The sequence below is a fragment of the Actinia tenebrosa genome, unplaced genomic scaffold (assembly GCF_029948245.1).
Source record: "Actinia tenebrosa isolate PJP-AT-01 unplaced genomic scaffold, QUT_ActTen_1.0 PGA_scaffold15__27_contigs__length_11533743, whole genome shotgun sequence".
In the NCBI taxonomy this organism is placed as follows: domain Eukaryota; kingdom Metazoa; phylum Cnidaria; class Anthozoa; order Actiniaria; family Actiniidae; genus Actinia; species Actinia tenebrosa.
The window spans coordinates 5,529,137-5,553,323 of NW_028292575.1; the positions used below are offsets into that span (position 1 = coordinate 5,529,137).

At 36.9% G+C, this 24,187-nt stretch overlaps 1 protein-coding gene across 1 annotated transcript; it reads right to left on the reverse strand.

Moving 5' to 3' along the window:
- Nucleotides 1-902: 902 nt before the first annotated feature.
- Nucleotides 903-8,975, reverse strand: LOC116297129 (pre-mRNA-splicing factor 38A). Its single transcript, XM_031705291.2, has 9 exons — nt 8,839-8,975; nt 8,143-8,302; nt 6,611-6,732; nt 4,887-4,972; nt 3,499-3,540; nt 2,750-2,812; nt 2,115-2,224; nt 1,477-1,521; nt 903-1,375 (listed from the first exon to the last, which is right to left on the reverse strand). The coding sequence occupies exons 1-9, from the start codon at nt 8,966-8,968 to the stop codon at nt 1,063-1,065; spliced, it is 1,071 nt and encodes a 356-aa protein (XP_031561151.2). The 5' UTR covers nt 8,969-8,975; the 3' UTR covers nt 903-1,062.
- Between the last annotated feature and the right edge of the window lie 15,212 nt (nt 8,976-24,187).

Below are 24,187 nucleotides of genomic sequence, written 5' to 3' on the forward strand. Positions count from 1 at the left end.
GAACGAAGCCATCAAACGAAAGGGGCCGATGGAGAGGGCTACAACAAAAGCAAAATCGGCGGCGCTCACCGCACTAGACTTCTGGGAAATCAGATACATAGCTCTTATTACGCGTTACGTGACGACAGCAATAGCGATTGTGTAGGAGACTAGTGAAGCGAAGTTGTACATTTACTCTAGCGTACGTTTCCCGCCCATACAAGAACTATTCTACATCAAACAAATCCACCAAACAACTTGTAGATACTTCTATATTCTTACTGGAATGATACAGCTACGTTAAAAAACACGCGTCAACAAGCGCGACACTAGACTTCAGTTTTCTGAAGCGGTCGTTAATGGTCTCTTCAAGATCGTAATGGTCTTTATCGTCATTAGCTAAGAGCCTACTGCGCATGCCCGAAAAATTAATGAACGACATTCGACTATCTATTGCCAACACTGGAGCTTCTCTCGAGCCCTTATGCGAACAAAATAGTGAAGACCTTAAAAATCTTCATTTACAAAAAGTACAAAAAGAAAATATATGGTAAAATATCGTCAGTTGACAAATGACAGTAATGAAGTGCTTCCCAATCGTACGCGCAACATCGAGACAAAGTTTTCAAGGTCACGTGTTATAGAAACGACTCGATTGACGTCCCTCAAAACCTATTTGGCCTACGATGATTCTGCGCGTTTTATTAAGAAACACTATAAAACAACAATTTTACACATTTGCAGTATTCTTGCATTTTCCGGACATGCCTAGTAAATAGGCCCTTTGCAGTTAACGGTCACGTGTCTGTACTGGAATGCAAATTTTTGTTTTTATACTAAATTGGTGATTCTTTTTAGCTACTTGTAAAGAACTGAATGAAAACATGTGTGTTACGAAATGTAGTTTTATTACGATCTCTCGAAACAGATTGTAGAAAGTTTGTTTGCAGTCCAGTAAATTTCACCCATGGGAATCAAAATGTTCATTCATTTGCATTCATGCATCAGCACGTGATTGCTTAGCTGCAAAGGGCCTATTATGTAACGTTGTCTTAGCTATCGCGAAGATATCTGTGAAGGCATTTATTTGAGCGGCTTTAGACCTAGACTAGCCCTCAGTTCATTAGCTTCCTTGATTTCAAGACTTTCTTTACTCGTTCCTTCATCGTCGTGTCTCTTCTTTTCTTTCTTGTCACTTTTATCCTTTTTCGATTTCTTGTGTTTTGAAGACTTTTCGGGAGTATTTGATCGAGAACGGGAACGATGACGACGACGAGGCGAACGCGATCTCGAGCGGGATCGGGAATGCCGACGACGAGGCGAACGGGAACGACTCCGACTTTTGTGCCTACGATGATGTGGCGATGGAGTTCGACGTCTTCTTCGTGGCGATGGACTAAGTAAATAAAAAATGAAATGATATAATTTATTTCATTATTTTCCTTTTATCTTTCGTTTAAAAAATGATTTGAATTATCATTAATGCGCCGTTCCTACCTTCTTCGCCTGCGCCTCGGAGAGCGACTTCGAGAACGGCTACGTCTAAGAAACAGAGGAAAATTCGTACATAAGTCAGTAATAAGCCTATTGGTGGTTTTCAACCATTCACACGAGGATCAAAAGACAAAGACATGGCAGCCATCCTCGTGGACAGGTACCAAAGGACGTAATGGGAAGTCTTTTGTTACAGTCCACCAGATGACGTAACATGAAAACGAAGTATTAGGTTATTTTGTTTTGTATTTGTCGATTGTTTTCGTATTTTTTGTTTCGTTTTGTTTGTTTGTTTTTTGTTTGTTTTCGTTGTTGTCGTTGTTTTGTTGTTTTTCTTTTTCTTTTTTTTTGTATTCGTTTGTTGTATTTGTTTGTTCTCTTGGGTTTTTCTGTTTTCACTTGTTTCTTTCTTTTTTAAATTTTTTTATTGAACTTTAGAATTTGCTATATAACAAGCCTAGCCTGACAATCACTAAGGAGAAAAAGAATTCTTTGTGCAGATAATTCTTTCCGTTTTGAAGTGAAAAGGGCCATGCGAAAGGAAAGGTCTTCACCTTCTTGAAGTTCAATTGATTGTAGATCATTTTATTACAGTTACCCGTGGGGTGATAATTGATTGTAGATCATTTTATTACAGTTACCTGTGGGGTGATCGGCTTCGACGTCGGGGTCTATCATGGTCGCGATATTTTCTTCTAGAAAGATCTTCGGGTGAACGACTGTGGCTTCGACGGCGATGTGGAGGAGACTCCTGGTCAAAAAGTAATCATTAAATAAAACGTGGGCGATTACCGTAGGCCCTGTAATGTGGGTACAGACACTAAGGTGGTTGTTACCAGCGACTTTAGTGGATTTTCTTTACGTCCAACTTATCAAGTACAGGGTCATATAGACCCCTTGCATTCATTTCCTAGAGGAATTTTTCTGGGGACAAACAATAGGCCGTATCTTCTTATGCAAAACAAATCCATGGTTTTGTCCCCCAGAATAATTCCTCTCGGAATCAGTCGAGGGGTCTATAGTGAAGACAAACGGGGCCTACAGCTTTAAGTGCTCCTCCGAGAAGACTTGAAAGTCTGACCATTTGCAGATGTATTTACAAAGGCAGCACCTTCTCCTCAGCTATTATAAGACCCCTGAGTGTTGGTCTGGCCGACAGACTGACTCTCTTACCAACTGAGCTAACTGCATGATTAGAGGGGTGGATAAATGTATGGATGCATGGATAGATAAAGTAGGGATGGGCCGATGCATGTTAAAACTCAAAGGAACTTACTGGTTCTTCTTCCTCCTCCTCTTCTGATTCCATGTCTTCGAGATCATCTTCAAGGAGGCTTCGCTTAAAATGCAAAAATATTGACTAATTATCAAGTTGACTTATATCTTACGTCTTTACCATACATTGTCAATCAACTGCTCTTTTCCAGTCAGTACTTTAATTACAAAAGACAGACTCTGTGCCAAATTTCATCAAGGTTTCTGGTACCCTTCCATCAATATACATGATGTGAAGGGATGGTAGAAAATTAGATCCTGGCTAAGAGCACCTGAGACCTTGATTGATGGATTCGAAGCACAAATTTCCAGATGTTTAAACTTCTGCATGGTAAGCACTTATGTCGTGCCGTGTGCCGTGCACTGCCTTTCGATTAATGTCGCCTAGATTTGATTTTCGAAATCAGTGTCTAAACTATTGTGAGTAGAGTTTATTTACTGTACTTCAAGGGTTTTACTCAGGGTCTTCCAGTTTTCCTCCGTCCTTGAGGATCAACTAGAAAAAATTTGATCTGGTACCAAAAGTCTAAACATGAGGATCTGGGTTAAGAGACTAAGGCTCAGGTCAAACGTTGGACTTCATATTAACCGAACCAAATTGGAACAATGGATAACTTTGGCTCTTGTGAAGTTCTACGTTTGACCTGAGCCTTAGCAATTACAGTTATTACTCCCAACAACCCATGTAAAATATATTTATATCACTATTACTCATTCTCTGAGTCAAAAAAAAAAGTCAAAATGACTTACTCGTGGTTCTATGGTGTTAGTACTTTCTAAAATATTTCTTTTCTGTATAAAATGGAAAACAAGAAATATTAATAACAAGTTCTAATGATTCTGTAAACAAAGTAATTAAGACTGTCTTCCTCAGACCATCTTCCCTTCACAATGTTTTTGGAACTATTACAGCGAGGACTCTTGAACCGTGAACACTTTGAGATTTTTTGTGACATTATTGAAATGTAAATAATCCCTTGAGTTAATCAATCGACCCTATTCGTGGTGTGACAAAATGTTTTCCCAATTCAGCATTACAAACCTACAAAGGATTCATTTTCTTGTTTTTACTCTTTGAAAAATTTAAGAATTTCCCAAAGTATACAAAAGGAATAACCATTATACCCCAATGAGTTTCAAAACAATAGCTGTTTATTTCCCTAGAGGTTTGTCACGTTCAATAGGTTGCTATCAATAGACGTCACTTCCGGTAATAGCTCTTTTTTGATGGCTTGTAGAATCCTGGAGGTTGTTTTGATCTCTTGTTTTCTGGTTTGATGTCAGAAGATATAACTAGCTAAAAACTAGTGTGTCGTGAAAATAGTCAAATACAATAGTTTGAGGACGTATTTTTGTGTTTTGACTTAGCATCCGCTAGTTGCCCCCCAGTCAAAAGATTGTTTGCCCCCCAGTCAACTCCAAAAAGTCACGTGATTGATAGTAAGCAATTGGGAAAACATTGTCATACCACGAATAGGGTCTATTAGAAATAAGTATCATTTCGATAACTCAGTGCATTTGAACTCAATGTTTCATTTTAAAGGGTTTGAAACAGTAGAAAGTTAGTATAGGAAGGCTCGTGCAATTACAAGAACTTCCAAAACATTACTTGTGTCTATTAATTTCCAAATTGTACGAGAAGATCGTGCGATTTTTTGTTTATAGTTCACTCAACAAAATTTCAGTAAAAAATGTGAAACGACGCTGTTCATCTTTGTCTATTCACATCCATTGTCCATCGCGCAACTGAAATGCATAAAAAAGATTAGTTCTTACGGCTTTAAAATTTTACTTATGTTTTTTAAGTACAAAATGATAGAAAATAATTGTTTTGACATTGTTTTGGCCGTGTTGCCATAGCGACTTAATTCGGTACTCCTACGGAGTACAATTAACGCTATAATTGTACTCCTCTCAACCAATCAGAGTCGAGTAATTTTGTTGAGTGTACTATAAAAGAAATAATAAGCTGAAAAAAAATTGTAGTTCAAGTGACCTCCATGTAATATTGTTTTTGTTCATTTTTGCTTGATAATCTTCATAACAAAACTGCGTAGTCTAGCATGGACAAACTTTATATCCATGGTGAAGTGAGAGTAGAAGTTTTCATGCCAAATGAGTGTATTCAATATTGTTACCTGTATTCTTGGTAAGATGACATCGCATTCTCTTTCTTCTCTGAGTAGGTTGTCGATAAATTCATCCATGTGTACGATTTCCATCACTGAAACAAACAGTACAGCAATTATGAGGAAGTACGGGCGGCATACTCAGGCATCCCAGCCACTTTTTAGACAAATTTGATCGGAAATATAGGCTGTGCAAGTTCTAAATATAGGAAAATATAGGATTTTTTCCCAAAAATATATGCACTTTATAGGAGCAAAGATAGCTTTTCGGTGGCGTAACCAGGGATCGGGAGGGTGCACAGGCAATGATTTGCAGAAGTAAAAAGCCATATAAAAAAAACAGAACAAAAAATGCCAAATATGCTAAACAGTGTAAAATATAAATGGATCACTCAGCAGTTGTCCTATTTATAGGAAATATAGGAGGTTTTATTTAAATATAGGCTATTTATAGGATCCTATACAAATTATAGGAAATATAGGATATATAGGAGGTCTGGGATGCCTGCATACTGTAGGAGTGAGACTGCTTGCCTATCACCAAGGGGACCTCATCTAAATTCGATTCCCAAACTCTGTGAGCATGACCCAAATTTTACTGTACTTTCAGATGTATTATATCAAAAGAATCAAGGAAAGATCCAGGTCAAAGTATAATTATAAAAAATTAAATGTAAACTAGGAATTCAATGAATCATATCTTAATTTGAGGTAAGGGAACTGAACTTTCTTAAAAATACAATGGCTTGGGAAGAATACAAGGAACGCAATATCTGAACAGTGCAAGTAGTTGCACTCTCCCTATTGGGTATTCATTTGTACATTCAATTTTCTAATCATCCTCCTATTTTATGCATACACGTAACTTTTAGCTATTATGCAATAAAGTTGTGGGGGGGGGGGGGGGGGTGGATCATTTAATTTTTTAATCATCTTACTATTTTATGCATACATGTACCTTTTAGCTATTATCCAATAAAGTTGTGGGGGGGGGGGGGGGGGTGGATCATTCAATTTTCTAATCATCCTCCTATTTTATGCATACATGTACCTTTTCTCTATTATCCAATAAAGTTGTGGGGGAGGGGGGGTGGATCATTCAATTTTCTAATCATCCTACTATTTTATGCATACATGTACCTTTTAGCTATTATCCAATAAAGTTGTGGGGGGGGGGGGGGGGTGGATCATTCAATTTTCTAATCATCCTCCTATTTTATGCATACATGTACCTTTTCTCTATTATCCAATAAAGTTGTGGGGGAGGGGGGGTGGATCATTCAATTTTCTAATCATCCTCCTATTTTATGCATACATGTACCTTTTCTCTATTATCCAATAAAGTTGTGGGGGAGGGGGGTGGATCATTCAATTTTCTAATCATCCTACTGTTTTATGCATACATGTACCTTTTAGCTATTATCCAATAAAGTTGTGGGGGAGGGGGGTGGATCATTCAATTTTCTAATCATCTTACTATTTTATGCATACATGTACCTTTTAGCTATTATGCAATAAAGTTGTAAGGGGGGGGGTGGATCATTCAATTTTCTAATCATCCTACTATTTTATGCATACATGTACCTTTTCTCTATTATCCAATAAAGTTGTGGGGGAGGGGGGGTGGATCATTCAATTTTCTAATCATCCTCCTATTTTATGCATACATGTACCTTTTAGCTATTATGCAATAAAGTTGTGGGGAGGGGGAGATCTTTTTTTTGAAATTTTACCTCCATTTCTGTTCTTTTTCTTGAGTTTTCTGTAGTCATTAAATAGTGGTTCAAGGTAGTTAAAGCAATCTAAAGATGTGCCAACAAGACGCATATACATGGCTCCAAGGGCTCGGACATATCTAAGAAGATAACAGTAATCATTATTTTTAATTTACAAACACATTTCCACATAGCTTAAAAATTAATTAACAATTATTCTTAAAGTGCTTATAAGCCTTTACACAATATTTTCAGAATTGAGTCTTTAAATAGTGAATAGTTGATTGTGAAAATAATTCGTCATTTGAATGTCGGGTCTTTGAGATACGAAGGTTTATATTTCCAATATGTTAATGACCGTGACGTAACATAAGGGATTTGAGTCATTTTTTGGCAACTTTTAATATTGAACGCTGGACATTTTTTGAAAACAAATTTGTAAGTACCTTTACGTGAGTCACAAGTAAAAGGGTGATGCTTTTAAAATACTGTATTCCAGAATGAGTGCAGTGTTGTATATTAAATGATCCCTTATGTTACGTCATAGTCATTAACATATTGGGAATAAAAACCTTCGTATCTTAAAGACCCGACATTCAAATGACAAAATATTTTCACAATCAACTATCCACTATCTAAAGAATCAATTCTGAAAATATTGTGCAAAGGCTTATAAGCATTTTAACATTCACTTCTTCAGAGAGGTGTGGGCTAAAGATATTTCAACCACCCTTAATAATTCCAGGTACAAAATTATTGTTATGGAGAGCTCTTACTGATGTAATTTTGAGCTGGGAAATAGATATAGAATAACTTATCATTTAAATCTGCAAAGGATGTGCATGATATGGAAAAAGACAAAGCCTGATATGAGACCATATCAGCACTTCTCATCTGCTCGCGCTGGGTACAATAGGGTTTAGTGAGAGTTTGAGCATTTCTTTGCAAAATTAAATGATAAACAACTTTTAGCTTGCATAAAGGCTCATCAAAATACTCTGTGACTCGTTAAAATACACAGCCGTATCAGGTGATTAGCCTACTGATAACTACTATATATCAATAATTGTCACTTGCACATAGTACTAGTTCACTAGTATCACAGATAATAATTATGTTTATTTCATTTTTATTATTTCATTTTACTTTAATTATCTAATGTGCATCCTTAAATTAAGGGAAGTGCCTAGCATTGGACTTAGAGTCCCATTTGCACTATCCCTATTGAGTTGTCATTCACATTCATTTTTCTAATTATCCAACTTTTTTTCAGAGTTCCCCTTTCAGCGAGTGACAAATTATAAATCATTCTATCAGTCAGAGCTCTTATCCTACCCGATTTGCACACTTAGCCTACCACCCTTCCCCTATACATTTAGCACTGAATATTTTATATCACAGTCTTCTTTCTCATCTATTGGGCTTATGGTCCATGGGGAAAATGATAATACAGTATTACTATAGCCTTTGCTCTAAGTATTCAACTCTCACTTCAAAAGCAGAACCCAAGGTGAACGTTCAATATATGAATATTATTCACCATTACTCACTTGTAGTCATCATTTTTAATAAACTCGACAATGATCTCCTTTTCTGGCTGGATTTGAAGCATCTTGAGTAACAAGCATAGAAATGGAGTTGGTTTGATATTGCCTCCAAAGGTCCCACCAATGTGATCTAATTCCATTGCTTTGTCGACAAGCAGTTCAGCTGGAAAAATCCACAATATTATCTTAAGAACACTAAGTTAACAACATGACTGTCTTGCATTTCACACTTAGTTTTCAGAAATCAAAGAAGGATACTATCGTCGTGTACGGATTAACGAAGTACGTCATAGGCTTCCTGAACACATGAGTGGGACTTAGAAATTTTGGTTCTCCTCACTTATAAAAAAAATTAAGTGAAGACACCAAGAATCGAACTCGGTACCTTCGGCACCAAAGAACTACTACAATGCCAACCCCAACCCTAACCCTAAACCTAACCCCTAGACCACGAAGTGAATTCGGTTGGGTGGTCTCATTTTTTAGTCATATTTAAACGATGTATCATCAGCGCGTGCACATCTCCTTGATCTCTTCTTTCTAGTGTACACATTATGTTAAATAATGTAAATAATCGTGAATTATACACTGTTATTCAAGCTCTTTCTCATTATTGAGTGATGAAGCGTTTTTATATGTCATCTCGGCGTGTCATTGAACCCTCTTTATTTCGTCTTTAAATCGACAAAATTCCCATACCTGAAAGGGCAAAGCATTGTTCTTTCCAGTACTTGCTCTCATAGATCCTAGCTCTGGTGATTTTCTCCACTAAATACTGTGGATTAGTCCCTTTGACTGTTTTCGCATCCGCAACCGTTCTGTTCGCCATGTTGGATTCGTACCTATCCCGAGATGCAATGCAGCAAAAGCACAGGAAACCCACATATAATACACAGGAAACCCATATAGACCATAATGAAACTGTTTCGCGACGTCGTTTCGGATGGGATTTGTATTTTCTGCAGTCTTTGTATTTTTTTGATCCGAAGCTAACAACGTATCAAAGACTTTATTATATCAGTCCAGTCTCCAGTCTCAGCTACCTGTATGTTTTAATAATTGGCTAAAAAAATAGTAGTTTATTGACAAATGACCTAAAATTAGTAGTTACAGTAACAATTAACTGATATTTCATTATTCTGGTTAATATAATGGCCAACGCTCGTCAAATTATTCCAGTTAACTGACATTCAGACGAAAAATTAGTAGTATACCCCCATTGGCACCCTCTGTATTGTGTGATTTTGCGGCATAATTATGTACAGAATATGTGAAATCACGAAGATTACAAAGACGGGACGGTGCAGTAAGCTTTGGCTGTTGTATACACTTATTTCAATAAAGTTAGTCAACGAAAACCTAGAAAGCTGTGATCACTGAGAATCATGGGAAATATTACATATTCAACAAGTAAAGGTTTCGACACAAACTGCAGCAGTTGAGGATGCTCAGAGGAGGTGAACTTGTAACTGGTAGAAGATCTCAAGTCTATCAACAGTTATCAAGCGGTTAAAACATGTAAAGTGTATCTATCCATAATCCTTGTCGGTCTCAGCTTTGTAGCTTTTCAGGTGACTAACTTTATTGAAATAAGTTTATATCACAGTGTGGGAGGACAATCACAACAGAGCCAGGCTCCAGCTAGGTAAACACCCAAATATTGAATTAGAATTTAGGAGTTGGTTTTTGTGGAGGGAGGGAATCGGAGAACCCAGAGAAAAATCGCGCCTCGAAGCAGAGGAGAGAACCAACAAAAAGATTCACTCACATACGACATAATAGAGCAGTTTTCGTATGACTGTGAAAGGTTCACGGCACGAACACGGTCGTTACACGGCAAAGGATATGCCAGACCAATCATATTGCTCGAGAGTTTACTCTACATCCAATCAAATACCCGGAACACGGCATAAACACGGCAACGTACAAGGTCACGGCACTCAGTGTCAGACCAATCACATTGCACGAGAAAAAAGTCAGCCAATTAAAATACTAGAAAACATCACGCGCGGTCACAGCACGGCACGTTACGGCACTTAGCTTTTCACAGTCATGCGAAAACTGCTCTACGACATACGACATACGACATGAATCGAAAGATCAAAGACTAATTCGAAAAAAGTATTGCTTTTCGTGTTTATTATGCTCACATTTCACTAATTTACGGATATACTGTTTATCTTGGGCCTTGAGAAGTTCCTCTTTATTACCTATTATGATTACTATACTGTTGAACATTTGTTTAAATTTTTTATATTAATCTTTATTCAGTCTTGCTGAGAGGGCAGACATCGTTATCCTGGATCCCATTTCGGCCGGTGAGCTTGTCTTCTAGTCCTTACTAGACAAAGAATTATAACAACACAGTAACAGTGAGAATAAACCTCTTTCATTATGCAGGATTTTTATTCATGGTATTTTATCAAAAAAGCCATATACACATGAAAGGACACTTGTAAAAGATCAAGGACCATAGCATACCTATGACCTCCCAATGATATTTTAGAGATCAAAATTAGAGAGTTTCGTATGGATTTCTGAGCTCAGTCTGGCTGAGTGTGGTATGGTTTATATTAAAGCTAGATACTAGTATAATTCTTAAGGGTCTTCGTTCAATAACGCGCGGAGAAATTCTTCATTGTGGGCACCTACCTGCGCACCTATACTGAGCAAATGTTTCGTGAACAAATAAATCGTCCATCTTTCGCGATCGGGGTACTGAGTGTTATCGTTAAACAAGGAAATGATTCCAAAGGCATGCATAATGTGGTTTTAAATGTGAAAAAGTCATGCCCAATCCGGATAGGTCATCAGAATCCCAAAATCAACAGAAACAAATTATTACATCATTAGAATTTAACAATTTGATTAAAATACGAGGCAGTAGCTTATTGGTAGTTAAACTCTTACCAGCAACACGCGTGTCCAGGATGTCGGCATCTGTGATATTTTATACAGCTGTGGTATCTAGAGGGACACGCGTGCCTACAAATTCTACCATAGCCAAAGCAAGAACCTAAAAAGATTATATCGGTTTAGAACAACCATTCACTACTACTATTATCATTATCACCGCCAACACCATCACCATCATCATCATCTTCAGTCACTTATTATTGTTATTATTATTATTATTTTTTTATCTTTTTTTATTTTTATTTATTTATTTATTTTATAAATATTTTTTTTAAATATTCGTCTTAATAATATTCTAAAGTAATAATAATCTCATAAATATTCTTATTAATTAAATCAAAAATATATATCATTATGTATAGTCATTAGCAATCTCAGGGTCAGTCCAGCATTATTGGTAGTAGCAGCAGCAGCAGCAGCAGCAGCAGCAGCAGCAGCAGTAGTAGTACTAGTAGTAATAGTAGTAGTAATAGTATCTGATTGCAGATCATGCTCAATATATTTTGAATCTCAGAAAACCCCTGTTTCCAGTTCACGAAAGTTGACTGTCCCATACCCCATATAAAAACTACACAATAAAATTTTAAAACTACACAATTTGATAGGATAACTAGATTTACACGGAGTAGTCTTCATCCAGGCCCTTAGGAGATCAAATTAGACATTGGAAAAAAATTGCCCATACATTTGGAATATTTGCTCTTTTCGGTCTTTTTCCCCTCTTTCCAAAGCAAAAGGTTGTGCTTAAAAGTAAAGTTATATAGCACAAGTAAACTGCGTGACAAAACATCCTAAATGACCCGTAAATCTTCTGTTCTTTCGCTAACTAGTAGTTAGCGTGTTTTCGAGACTACGAAACCTAAGAAACCATAAGAGGCGAATGTATAGGCCAACAGATAGTATGAGCTTATAAAATCAGCAAAAATACGCAGTTCTAAGTTTTAACAAATTCCTATTAATTATATACCAAAATGTTCAGGAAAGCCCGGGGTTTTCAAATCCACTTCTGTTTTTTTGACAGGTTCTGTTTTATTTTAAGGAAAGACGATTTTCTAGCTTGACCCCGGTTATATCATGCATTTTCGCTTGTAAAATACGTCCAATAGCGTACATTCAACTCTTAAAGTACGGTGGTTTTTTTCAATAGAAATCAATCTATTCTGAATTGAATTAACTGAATCCACTTCTGTTTTTTGCCTAGATAGTCATTATTTTCAGAAAAGATCCCAAAACCGTGTTTTTGAGACATAATTTGTATGGACTCACATGAGGGGGCGTGAGCTTGAAATCGTAGCTGACCAAATGTTAACAGATTTTTTCTGATGTTTAGGATTTGATTTTTGCGGAGGGAAGGGAAAAAAGGAGATCCCGGAGAAAAACCCTCGAAGCAGAGGAGAGAACCAACAAGCAACTCTATACTCACTGTATACGGAGAGTCAGAGAATCGAACCCGGGTCGCATTGGATGGTGAGAGGCGAGCGCTCTCACCGCTACGCCACCCCGCATGCTCCCACTTCACGATTACCGTCCTTAACTCACCACGCTTCCAGGGATTCTCCAGACGCTTCAACAGTTTTCCTTCATCCCCCTTTACCGTTGTGCAGGCGAACCCCAGAATGATCAACAGCAGAAACAAATGAATCTTGGCATTCATTGCTGAACCTAAAACAACAGGTGAAGTTCAAATTCAACCACATGGAAATTAAAGCTAGGTGATATTTTGAATTAGTCCAGCTGAGATCCGTCATGTAGACCCCTTATTCTTATAAAATCCTGATCTTCACGCCACGGCTCACTCAAAGTTCACGGGCTGGATTTAAGAGGAGCAGGAAAACTGGAGAAAACGTTAACCACAAAGTCAAGGGAGTGACCCAGCAAACTGTTCTCAGTCACATAGGATGCATGCCGAGTAAAGAAATCAAATCCGAGACTCCAGAGATAAGAGGAAAGTAAATGGTATTCCGTGTGAACGGACTGTCAGGTACGTACAGTAGTCATGACTCACAAAGAATAGATTAAGAACTCAGGAATAGACGACCACACCTGTATGGATGATCGGGTTTCTAACGACAAGAACAAACAATTCTCCAGAAACAATCTAGAACGTACCTTTTTCGAATAAGAACAAGTTGTCTTGATGTCAGTAAAATCGTTCTTTCTTGCTCGAGTCTTGAAGTGCGATATCATAAAGTTTTCAAACTACTCCTAGTTATACCAGTTGTTAATCGATAATTTGCAATCTATTTTTAACTTTATGATTTTTTTGTATATTTATTCCATGTGCTAGGATACAAAAAAAGGCCCATTTTGTACTCAGACATCAATTATTTTTTATGGAAAAGCTTTCAAGCAGCTACAGCACGCATTTAAGGGAATTGTGGTAGGGGGGATCTGAGTGCCAAAAACCTTTTTTTAGTACTTTTGACTTCATAGATTTGTTTCTTTGTTTGAAAAGGAGATTTCAGTCCAACTGCAGTCTCTAATTCATTTGATGTGATTCAATATTGGCCGAAAGCTTTTTATAAGCATTTCTTTTTTGACCTTTCCCTGAATCTTTAAGTCTTTTTTTTTCGAAGAACCGGGAGTGGTTGATCAGTCTCCCGAACGAAATTCTCAAAGTAAATTAGGATAGAACAAAGAAATAAACGACTCCACTAGCTCACAGTATTGACCACGTGTTCAGGGATTTAAGTCGGCATATTAACCACAGCGGTTAGAGGCGGCGTTTCGTTTACCCGTGCTTCAACTCTTTACTCATAAACTACGTTTTATTGGAGGTTTTAAGGTTACTGGAGACCTTCAGGGGTATGTTTCTCTTAAACTCTCTCTACGCAGCACCTTCAACAAAACCCCTCCCTAATGCTACATATCGTTTTATAGGTCATATGAAAAAGATTTCGAAAATAATAGTATTTCAAAGTGATTTTCTAATTTGAAACAATGTCGAGCCTTAAACACAAATCGGGCACGTTCCGTAGAGGTGAATTAATGAAAATAGCGTTAGTGCGTATAGCCAAAAGAACCTCACTATGTGAATAAACAAAAGACAATCTACAAAAGGGTGTGAGCATTTTTTGATATTTCAAGTATTTCGTCTTTTATGCGGTAAAACATTAACCGGCATTGAAATTTTTCGACGTTCCAACTCTAAAATTCAACCAGATTTTTTAAAGAAGCAAAATATCAAAAATCGCTCACACTCTTTTGTATTTTATCTTTTGCTTATTCACATAGTGAAATTCTTTTGGCTATACGTGCTAACGCCGCTAAATGCTGATTGTATGAAGGACGCCTTAGTGAGACCTTTGCTGAAGAAGTCATCACTTGATTTTGAACTGTTCAATAACTTTCGACCAATCTCAAATCTTACATTTATCTCAAAAGCATGTGAGGGAGCCGTTGCTTCACAGTTGAATACCTATTTACAACACAATAACTTGATTGAGCCTTTCCAGTCGGCTTACAAACCTGGACACAGTACGGAATCAGCGTTGATCAAGGTGCAGAATGATATATTGCGTGCGATAGATGATGGTAGCTGTGTCATACTCCTACTGTTCGACCTTTCTGCCGAGTTCAACACGGTTGACCATGATGTTCTCCTGACAAGACTCACCTCTCGTTTTGGTATTGAAGGCACGGTTCATAACTGGTTTACATCTTATCTGACTGGTCGAAAGCAATGTGTTGCGATAAATACTGAGCGTTCATCTAGCCACGCCTTGACCAGCGGTGTTCCACAAGGGTCCGTACTTGGCCCTGTATTATATTTGCTCTATACTACCCCTCTGGGTGACATCATGAGGCATCATGGAGTGACATTTCAGTGTTATGCAGATGACTTACAAATCTATTTATCCTTCAAGACCGATGTTGTTGGCGATCTAGAGCTGCCTCGGATGAAAGTGGAAGCATGTGTACGAGACATTGATATGTGGATGCTGAACAACAAATTAAAGCTTAATGATGATAAAACTGAAATCCTGATATTCCATGCTACGCTCCACCAGTACATGCAGTGCAAGTGGCTAGTTCCTCTGTCACTCCTTCAGAGTGTGCAAGAAACATTGGCGTTATTTACGATAATACCTTATCTCTGGACAGTCATATAACTCAGATTTGTAAATCTGCTTTTTATTTTATTAGAAACATTTCACGCATTAGGAAATTTTTAAGTATTGAAACCACTAAGATATTAATTCACGCTTTCATTACAAATAAGTTAGATAATTGTAATTGTTGATATTTCGCAAAACTTTTCATTGATCATTCGTTAAATCTTATTGACTTTTAGATTACATAGTTTTTTGATTTTGATATTACAGATATTGTTATTATTAATTATTATTATTAATTATTATTTGCTTGTAAAGCGCTTTTGGACATTTTAGGAAAGGGCGCTATATAAATAAAATATTATTATTATTATTAACGCCATGTCCATTAATTCACCTCTACTCAACATGCCCGATTTGCGTTCAAGGCTCCGGCATTGTTTCAAATTAAAAAATCGCTTTCAAATAATATTATTTTCTAAAGATATTTTTTATCATAGTGACCTTTCAAACGATATATAGTTTTATGGACTTTTGTTGAACGTGTTGCGAAGAGAACATACTCCTGAAGGTCTCCAGTAACCTTAAGCCGAGTTCTATGTCAGTGATTGAAAATGTAGTCGGCATTTTGGTGCAGTTTAGGCATTCCGACGTACCCCCTTGAACCCCTTATAGATGACCCGGCCCCTTCCATTAAACACTTGATCACAGGCAACTCATGCCATGCGGCAAAAGCATATTCTGCACTGGCTACTCTTCCTCAAGACAGAGTTCTAAATTTTTTATGAGCCAAGGAAAGATACCGAAAGTCATTATCATTTTAGAAAACATTTGCATATACTGAATTGATTCATAATCGATTCATCCTCTGCTCACTTTCAAAGTGCGGTTCTCGATGATTCGCGCAAACTGAAAAAGGATGGTCGAAAGAAAGTTACCTGATCCAAAAAATTACAACCAGGGTTCGTGCTACTTTCTCGTTACAAAATTCAAGGACTTTTTAAGCACTTTTCAAGCACAAAAATTCGAGTTTCAAGGACAAAGGTTTTTGTACTTGAACGTGGTTTTAAACATTGTTTCATTGTTAAAGTGCAGCTAATTCAGCCGGGGCCACAAGCTTAGATAAAAAACGAGCACGACACGCAACCAACCACTAAACAAGCAACCAGAAACTCTTCTATTAATTTTAATCGTTAATTTTTTTAAAAGGTTTGTACTAAATTCAAGGAGTATTCCAGGAGTTTTGGCGTTTTCCCTATTTTCAAGGGCTTTTCAAGCACCCTTGAAAACTTGTTTTCAATTAAAGGACTTTTCAAGGATTTCAAGGAGTAGCACGAACCCTGTACAACTGTGGTATTCCAATTCTTGGACCATTACTATTTTTGCTTGATATAAATAATTTATCTTATTGCTCCAAAGAAACAACATTTCATAGACTTTTTGCTGTCACCTAATGTACTTTCATATTTTTCTTTCCCAATGTAGCTAAGAACACAACGTTCTTATCCAGCCATTACTATTAAAAGGAATTTTTTTTCAATAATGAACAATAATGGGAAAAAGCGCCAAAAACAAGACCTTCGTATGAGTTTTGATCCCAATTTTCGTTTTGGGTTAACAATCAAAACCTTTTTTAAACAGTTAGAAACTGATGTACTATGATAAAATGCCTGCATGTTTGAAGCGGTATTTTCAATTGTACAAAGATGTTTTGTTGCATTTGTGTTAGAATGTTGCTTTGTCAGGCTTTTTTAAAGAAAATGTATGGGAAAGAAGCAAATGAAGGCCTAAACCTCATTTTCGATTCAAATTTTTGCTTAGGGTTAACACTTTGATTCCACTTTCATCGGTCATCTCCACTTCCAAACAAGTTAAACTTTCTAAATAACAAGATTTTAGCCTTGTACAACAGCCTTTCTTCAAGAAAATAGTTTTTGATGCTCACCGCTTGAATACGAAAAGAATTCTCTCTCTTAATGTGTAATAAAACTGCTTTAACATTTTCAGATGAAATAGAGTCTAAGTTTAAATATAATTCCTATGTTCTTAGCTACGTTATTATTTACGTGTAATATTTGGGTATGCCAACTCAAGTGTTTATCAATATATATTCCTATAGATAATTGATATATTGCTTACGATTGATTTTAGCCATATATGGAGCTTCTGTTTCTTTGAGAACTCGTGATAATCATGTAAATTGTTATCTTAAAATAAATATCGATAGTTATTACGATATTAATAATAAGCAAGTTGAAGTTCTTGATTCATAGCCTTTTTAAGTTCGTTAACACCGCTTGAATACGAAAAGAATTCTCTCTTAATGTGTAATAAAACTGCTTTAACATTTTCAGTCGAAAATAGAGTATATATAATTCCTATGTTCTTAGCTACGTTATTATTTACGTGTAATATTTGGGTATGCCAACTCAAGTGTTTATCAATATATAAGAAAAATAGCCGCAGGGTGAGTTTCCTGTGATCAAGTCTTTAATGGAAGGGTCCGGGTCATCTATAAGGGGTTCAGGGGGTACATCCGAATCCCTAAATTGGACCAAAATGGTGACTACATTTTTGACATAGAACTCAGCTTAAAACCTCCAATAAAACGTTGTTTATGAGTAAAGAGCTGAAGCACGGGTAAACGAAACGCCGCCTCTAACCGCTGTGGTTAATATGCCTACTTAAATCCCTGAACACGCGGTCAATACTGTGAGCTAGTGGAGTCGTTTATTTCTTTGTTCTATCCTAATTTACTTTGAGAATCTCGTTCGGGAGACTGATCAACCACTCCCGGTTCTTCGACAAAAAAAGGCTTAAAGATTCAGGGAAAGATCAAAAAAGAAATACTTATGAAAAGCTCCCGGCCAATATTGAATCACAGTCAAATGATTGAAATCTCAGTTTTCAAACAAAGAAACAATTCAGAGAAGAATATTTTGGACACTCTCCGTAAATATAACTATTATAGAACACTCATTTGAAGTAATGCTTAATGGAATATTATTATCCTTATTTATCAGTATATTTTTCTAATATTGATATCGAACTATAAGAAAGTTTCATAACTTTCCAGCTGGAAATTTCTAATAGTTTTAAACATTATCTTATTATTGTACTTATTATAGGTCGTTTTTCTAAAAAGCAATCAATAACAATAACACTTTTTCTGATGCTCTCTCCACTTCAGTACGTCAGCGTTTGGGGAAAAACAAAATGTTTTTTTGGGGGGGGTTATTGATTTTGTCGGAATTTTTTTTCAATAACGAGCAATGATGGCAAAAAGCGCCAAACACAAGACCTTCGTATGAGTTTTGATCCCAATTTTCGTTTTGGGTTAACAATCAAAACCTTTTTTAAACAGTTAGAAACTGATGTACTATGATAAAATGCCTGTTTGAAGCGGTATTTTCAATTGTACAAAGATGTTTTGTTGCATTTGTATTAGAATGTAGCTTTTTGAGGCTCTTTTATAAAAGAAAATGTATGGGAAATAAGCAAATGAAGGCCTAAACCTCATTTTCGATTCAAATTTTTGCTTAGGGTTAATTAACACTTTGATTCCACTTTCATCGGTCATCTCCACTTCCAAACAAGTTAAACTTTCTGAATAACAAGATTTTAGCCTTGTACAACAGCCTGTTAACACTTTGATTCCACTTTCATCGGTCATCTCCACTTCCAAGCAAGTTAAACTTTCTGAATAACAAGATTTTAGCCTTGTACAACAGCCTTTCTTCAAGAAAATAGTTTTTGATGCTCACCGCTTGAATACGAAAAGAATTCTCTCTTAATGTGTAATAAAACTGCTTTAACATTTTCAGATGAAAATAGAATCTAAGTTTGAATATAATTCCTATGTTCTTAGCTACGTTATTATTTACGTGTAATATTTGGGTATGCCAACTCAAGTGTTTATCAATATATAAGAAAAATAGCCGCAGGGTGAGTTTCCTGTGATCAAGTCTTTAATGGAAGGGTCCGGGTCATCTATAAGGGGTTCAGGGGTTACATCCGAATCCCTAAATTGGACCAAAATGGTGACTACATTTTTGACATAGAACTCAGCTTAAAACCTCCAATAAAACGTTGTTTATGAGTAAAGAGCTGAAGCACGGGTAAACGAAACGCCGCCTCTAACCGCTGTGGTTAATATGCCGACTTAAATCCCTGAACACGTGGTCAATACTGTGAGCTAGTGGAGTCGTTTATTTCTTTGTTCTATCCTAATTTACTTTGAGAATTTCGTTCGGGAGACTGATCAACCACTCCCGGTTCTTCGAAAAAAAAAGACTTAAAGATTCAGGGAAAGGTCAAAAAAGAAATGCTTATAAAAAGCTTTCGGCCAATATTGAATCACATCAAATGAATTAGAGACTGCAGTTGGACTGAAATCTCAGTTTTCAAACAAAGAAACAAATCTATGAAGTCAAAAGTACTAAAAAAAGGTTTTTGGCACTCAGATCCCCCCTACCACAATTCCCTTAAATGCGTGCTGTAGCTGCTTGAAAGCTTTTCCATAAAAAATAATTGATGTCTGAGTACAAAATGGGCCTTTTTTTGTATCCTAGCACATGGAATAAATATACAAAAAATTCATAAGTAAAAATAGATTGCAAATTATCGATTAACAACTGGTATAACTAGGAGTAGTTTGAAAACTTTATGATATCGCACTTCAAGACTCGAGCAAGAAAGAACGATTTTACTGACATCAAGACAACTTGTTCTTATTCGAAAAAGGTACGTTCTAGATTGTTTCTGGAGAATTGTTTGTTCTTGTCGTTAGAAACCCGATCATCCATACAGGTGTGGTCGTCTATTCCTGAGTTCTTAATCTATTCTTTGTGAGTCATGACTACTGTACGTACCTGACAGTCCGTTCACACGGAATACCATTTACTTTCCTCTTATCTCTGGAGTCTCGGATTTGATTTCTTTACTCGGCATGCATCCTATGTGACTGAGAACAGTTTGCTGGGTCACTCCCTTGACTTTGTGGTTAACGTTTTCTCCAGTTTTCCTGCTCCTCTTAAATCCAGCCCGTGAACTTTGAGTGAGCCGTGGCGTGAAGATCAGGATTTTATAAGAATAAGGGGTCTACATGACGGATCTCAGCTGGACTAATTCAAAATATCACCTAGCTTTAATTTCCATGTGGTTGAATTTGAACTTCACCTGTTGTTTTAGGTTCAGCAATGAATGCCAAGATTCATTTGTTTCTGCTGTTGATCATTCTGGGGTTCGCCTGCACAACGGTAAAGGGGGATGAAGGAAAACTGTTGAAGCGTCTGGAGAATCCCTGGAAGCGTGGTGAGTTAAGGACGGTAATCGTGAAGTGGGAGCATGCGGGGTGGCGTAGCGGTGAGAGCGCTCGCCTCTCACCATCCAATGCGACCCGGGTTCGATTCTCTGACTCTCCGTATACAGTGAGTATAGAGTTGCTTGTTGGTTCTCTCCTCTGCTTCGAGGGTTTTTCTCCGGGATCTCCTTTTTTCCCTTCCCTCCGCAAAAATCAAATCCTAAACATCAGAAAAAATCTGTTAACATTTGGTCAGCTACGATTTCAAGCTCACGCCCCCTCATGTGAGTCCATACAAATTATGTCTCAAAAACACGGTTTTGGGATCTTTTCTGAAAATAATGACTATCTAGGCAAAAAACAGAAGTTTTATGGTTTAGATTGTTGAAAAAACCCACCGTACTTTAAGAGTTGAATGTACGCTATTGGACGTATTTTACAAGCGAAAATGCATGATATAACCGGGGTCAAGCTAGAAAATCGTCTTTCCTTAAAATAAAACAGAACCTGTCAAAAAAACAGAAGGGGATTTGAAAAGCCCGGGCTTTCCTGAACATTTTGGTATATCATTCATAGGAATTTGTTAAAACTTAGAACTGCGTATTTTTGCTGATTTTATAAGCTCATACTATCTGTTGGCATATACATTCGCCTATAGTTAGGATGTTTTGTCACGCAGTTTACTTGTGCTATATAACTTTACTTTCAAGAACAACCTTTTGCTTTGGAAAGAGAGGAAAAAGACCGAAAAGAGCAAATATTCCAAATGCATTCGATCTCCAAAGGGCCTGGATGAAGACTACTCCGTGTAAATCTAGTTATCCTATCAAATTGTGTAGTTTTTAAATTTTATTGTGTAGTTTTTATATGGGGTATGGGACAGTCAACTTTCGTGAACTGGAAACAGGGGTTTTCTGAGATTCAAAATATATTGAGCATGATCTGGAATCAGATACTACTACTACTACTACTACTACTACTACTACTACTACTACTACTACTACTACTACTACTACTACTACTACTACTACTACTACTACTGCTGCTGCTACTGCTGCTGCTGCTGCTACTGCTGACTACTACCACCAATAATGCTGGACTGACCCTGAGATTGCTAATGACTATACATAATGATATATATTTTTGATTTAATTAATAAGAATATTTATGAGATTATTATTACTTTAGAATATTATTAAGACGAATATTTTAAAAAATCTTTATAAAAAAATAAAAATAAATAATAGTAATAATAATAATAATAATAATAACAATAATAATAATGACTGAAGATGATGATGATGGTGATGGTGTTGGCGGTGATAATGATGATAGTAGTAGTGAATGGTTGTTCTAAACCGATATAATCTTTCTAGGTACTTGCTCTGGATATAATATGTGTTGGTACAAATTTCACCCGTGTCCCCATGGATACCACGGCTGTAACGACCTTTTCAGATGCGAACATCATGGACACGCGTGTTGCTGGTAAGAGTTTAACTACCAATAAGCTACTGCCTCGTATTTTAATCAAATTGTTAAATTCTAATGATGTAATAATTTGTTTCTGTTGATTTTGGGATTCTGATGACCTATCCGGATTGGGCATGACTTTTTCACATTTAAAACCACATTATGCATGCCCTTGGAATCATTTCCTTGTTTAACGATAACGCTCAGTACCCCGATCGCGAAAGATGGACGATTTATTTGTTCACGAAACATTTGCTCAGTATAGGTGCGCAGGTAGGTGCCCACAATAAAGAATTTCTCCGCGCGTTATTGAACGAAGACCCTTAAGAATTATACTAGTAGTAGCTTTAATATAAACCATACCACATTCAGCCAGAGCTCAGAAATCCATACGAAACTCTCTAATTTTGATCTCTAAATCTAATATCATTGGGAGGTCATAGGTATGCTATGGTCCTTGATCTTTTACAAGTGTCCTTTTAGGTGTATATGGCTTTTTTAATAAAATACCATGAATAAAAATCCTGCATAATGAATGATGTTTATTCTCACTGTTACTGTGTTGTTATAATTCTTTGTCTAGTTCTGACTACGCGGGGTGATCCTCACCCGCACCATCATCAAGCTCACCGGCCGAAATGGGATCCAGCTAAGGATAACGATGTCTGCACTCTCAGCAAGACTGAATAAAGATTAATATAAAAAATTTAAACAAATGTTCAACAGTATAGTAATCATAATAAGTAATAAAGAGGAACTTCTCAAGGCCCAAGATAAACAGTATATCCGTAAATTAGTGAAATGTGAGCATAATAAACACGAAAAGCAATACTTTTTTCGAATTAGTCTTTGATCTTTCGATTCATGTCGTATGTCGTATGTCGTAGAGCAGTTTTCGCATGACTGTGAAAAGCTAAGTGCCGTAACGTGCCGTGCTGTGACCGCGCGTGATGTTTTCTAGTATTTTAATTGGCTGACTTTTTTCTCGTGCAATGTGATTGGTCTGATACTGAGTGCCGTGACCTTGTACGTTGCCGTGTTTATGCCGTGTTCCGGGTATTTGATTGGATGTAGAGTAAGCTCTCGAGCAATATGATTGGTCTGGCATATCCTTTGCCGTGTAACGACCGTGTTCGTGCCGTGAGCCTTTCACAGTCATACGAAAACTGCTCTATTATGTCGTATGTGAGTGAATCTTTTTGTTGGTTCTCTCCTCTGCTTCGAGGCGCGATTTTTCTCTGGGTTCTCCGATTCCCTCCCTCCACAAAAACCAACTCCTAAATTCTAATTCAATATTTGGGTGTTTACCTAGCTGGAGCCTGGCTCTGTTGTGATTGTCCTCCCACACTGTGATATACACTTATTTCAATAAAGTTAGTCACCTGAAAGGCTAAAAAGCTAAGACCGACAAGGATTATGGATAGATACATTTTACATGTTTTAACCGCTTGATAACTGTTGATAGACTTGAGATCTTCTACCAGTTACAAGTTCACCTCCTCTGAGCATCCTCAACTGCTGCAGTTTGTGTCGAAACCTTTACTTGTTGAATATGTAATATTTCCCATGATTCTCAGTGATCACAGCTTTCTAGGTTTTCGTTGACTAACTTTATTGAAATAAGTGTATACAACAGCCAAAGCTTACTGCACCGTCCCGTCTTTGTAATCTTCGTGATTTCACATATTCTGTACATAATTATGCCGCAAAATCACACAATACAGAGGGTGCCAATGGGGGTATACTACTAATTTTTCGTCTGAATGTCAGTTAACTGGAATAATTTGACGAGCGTTGGCCATTATATTAACCAGAATAATGAAATATCAGTTAATTGTTACTGTAACTACTAATTTTAGGTCATTTGTCAATAAACTACTATTTTTTTAGCCAATTATTAAAACATACAGGTAGCTGAGACTGGAGACTGGACTGATATAATAAAGTCTTTGATACGTTGTTAGCTTCGGATCAAAAAAATACAAAGACTGCAGAAAATACAAATCCCATCCGAAACGACGTCGCGAAACAGTTTCATTATTCACAGGCAGCCCAAACAAGGTTCCTGTGTATGGTTTATAAGGGAATGTATGGGAGTTATGATAAAGTTACGAAAATAAAATGTTTCACTCAACAATTTGCCTCAAAACTTGCTGCAGTTGTTGCTTTTAATTTGTTCAGTATTCTGGCGAAGTTTCAGCGCGATTTGAGGCCGTTTAGTGCGTTTTTTTAAAATTCGCCCTTCTCTACCTAAATAATGGGAAGGCTGGAGACTTAGCGCCCGATATCGACTACATCACGC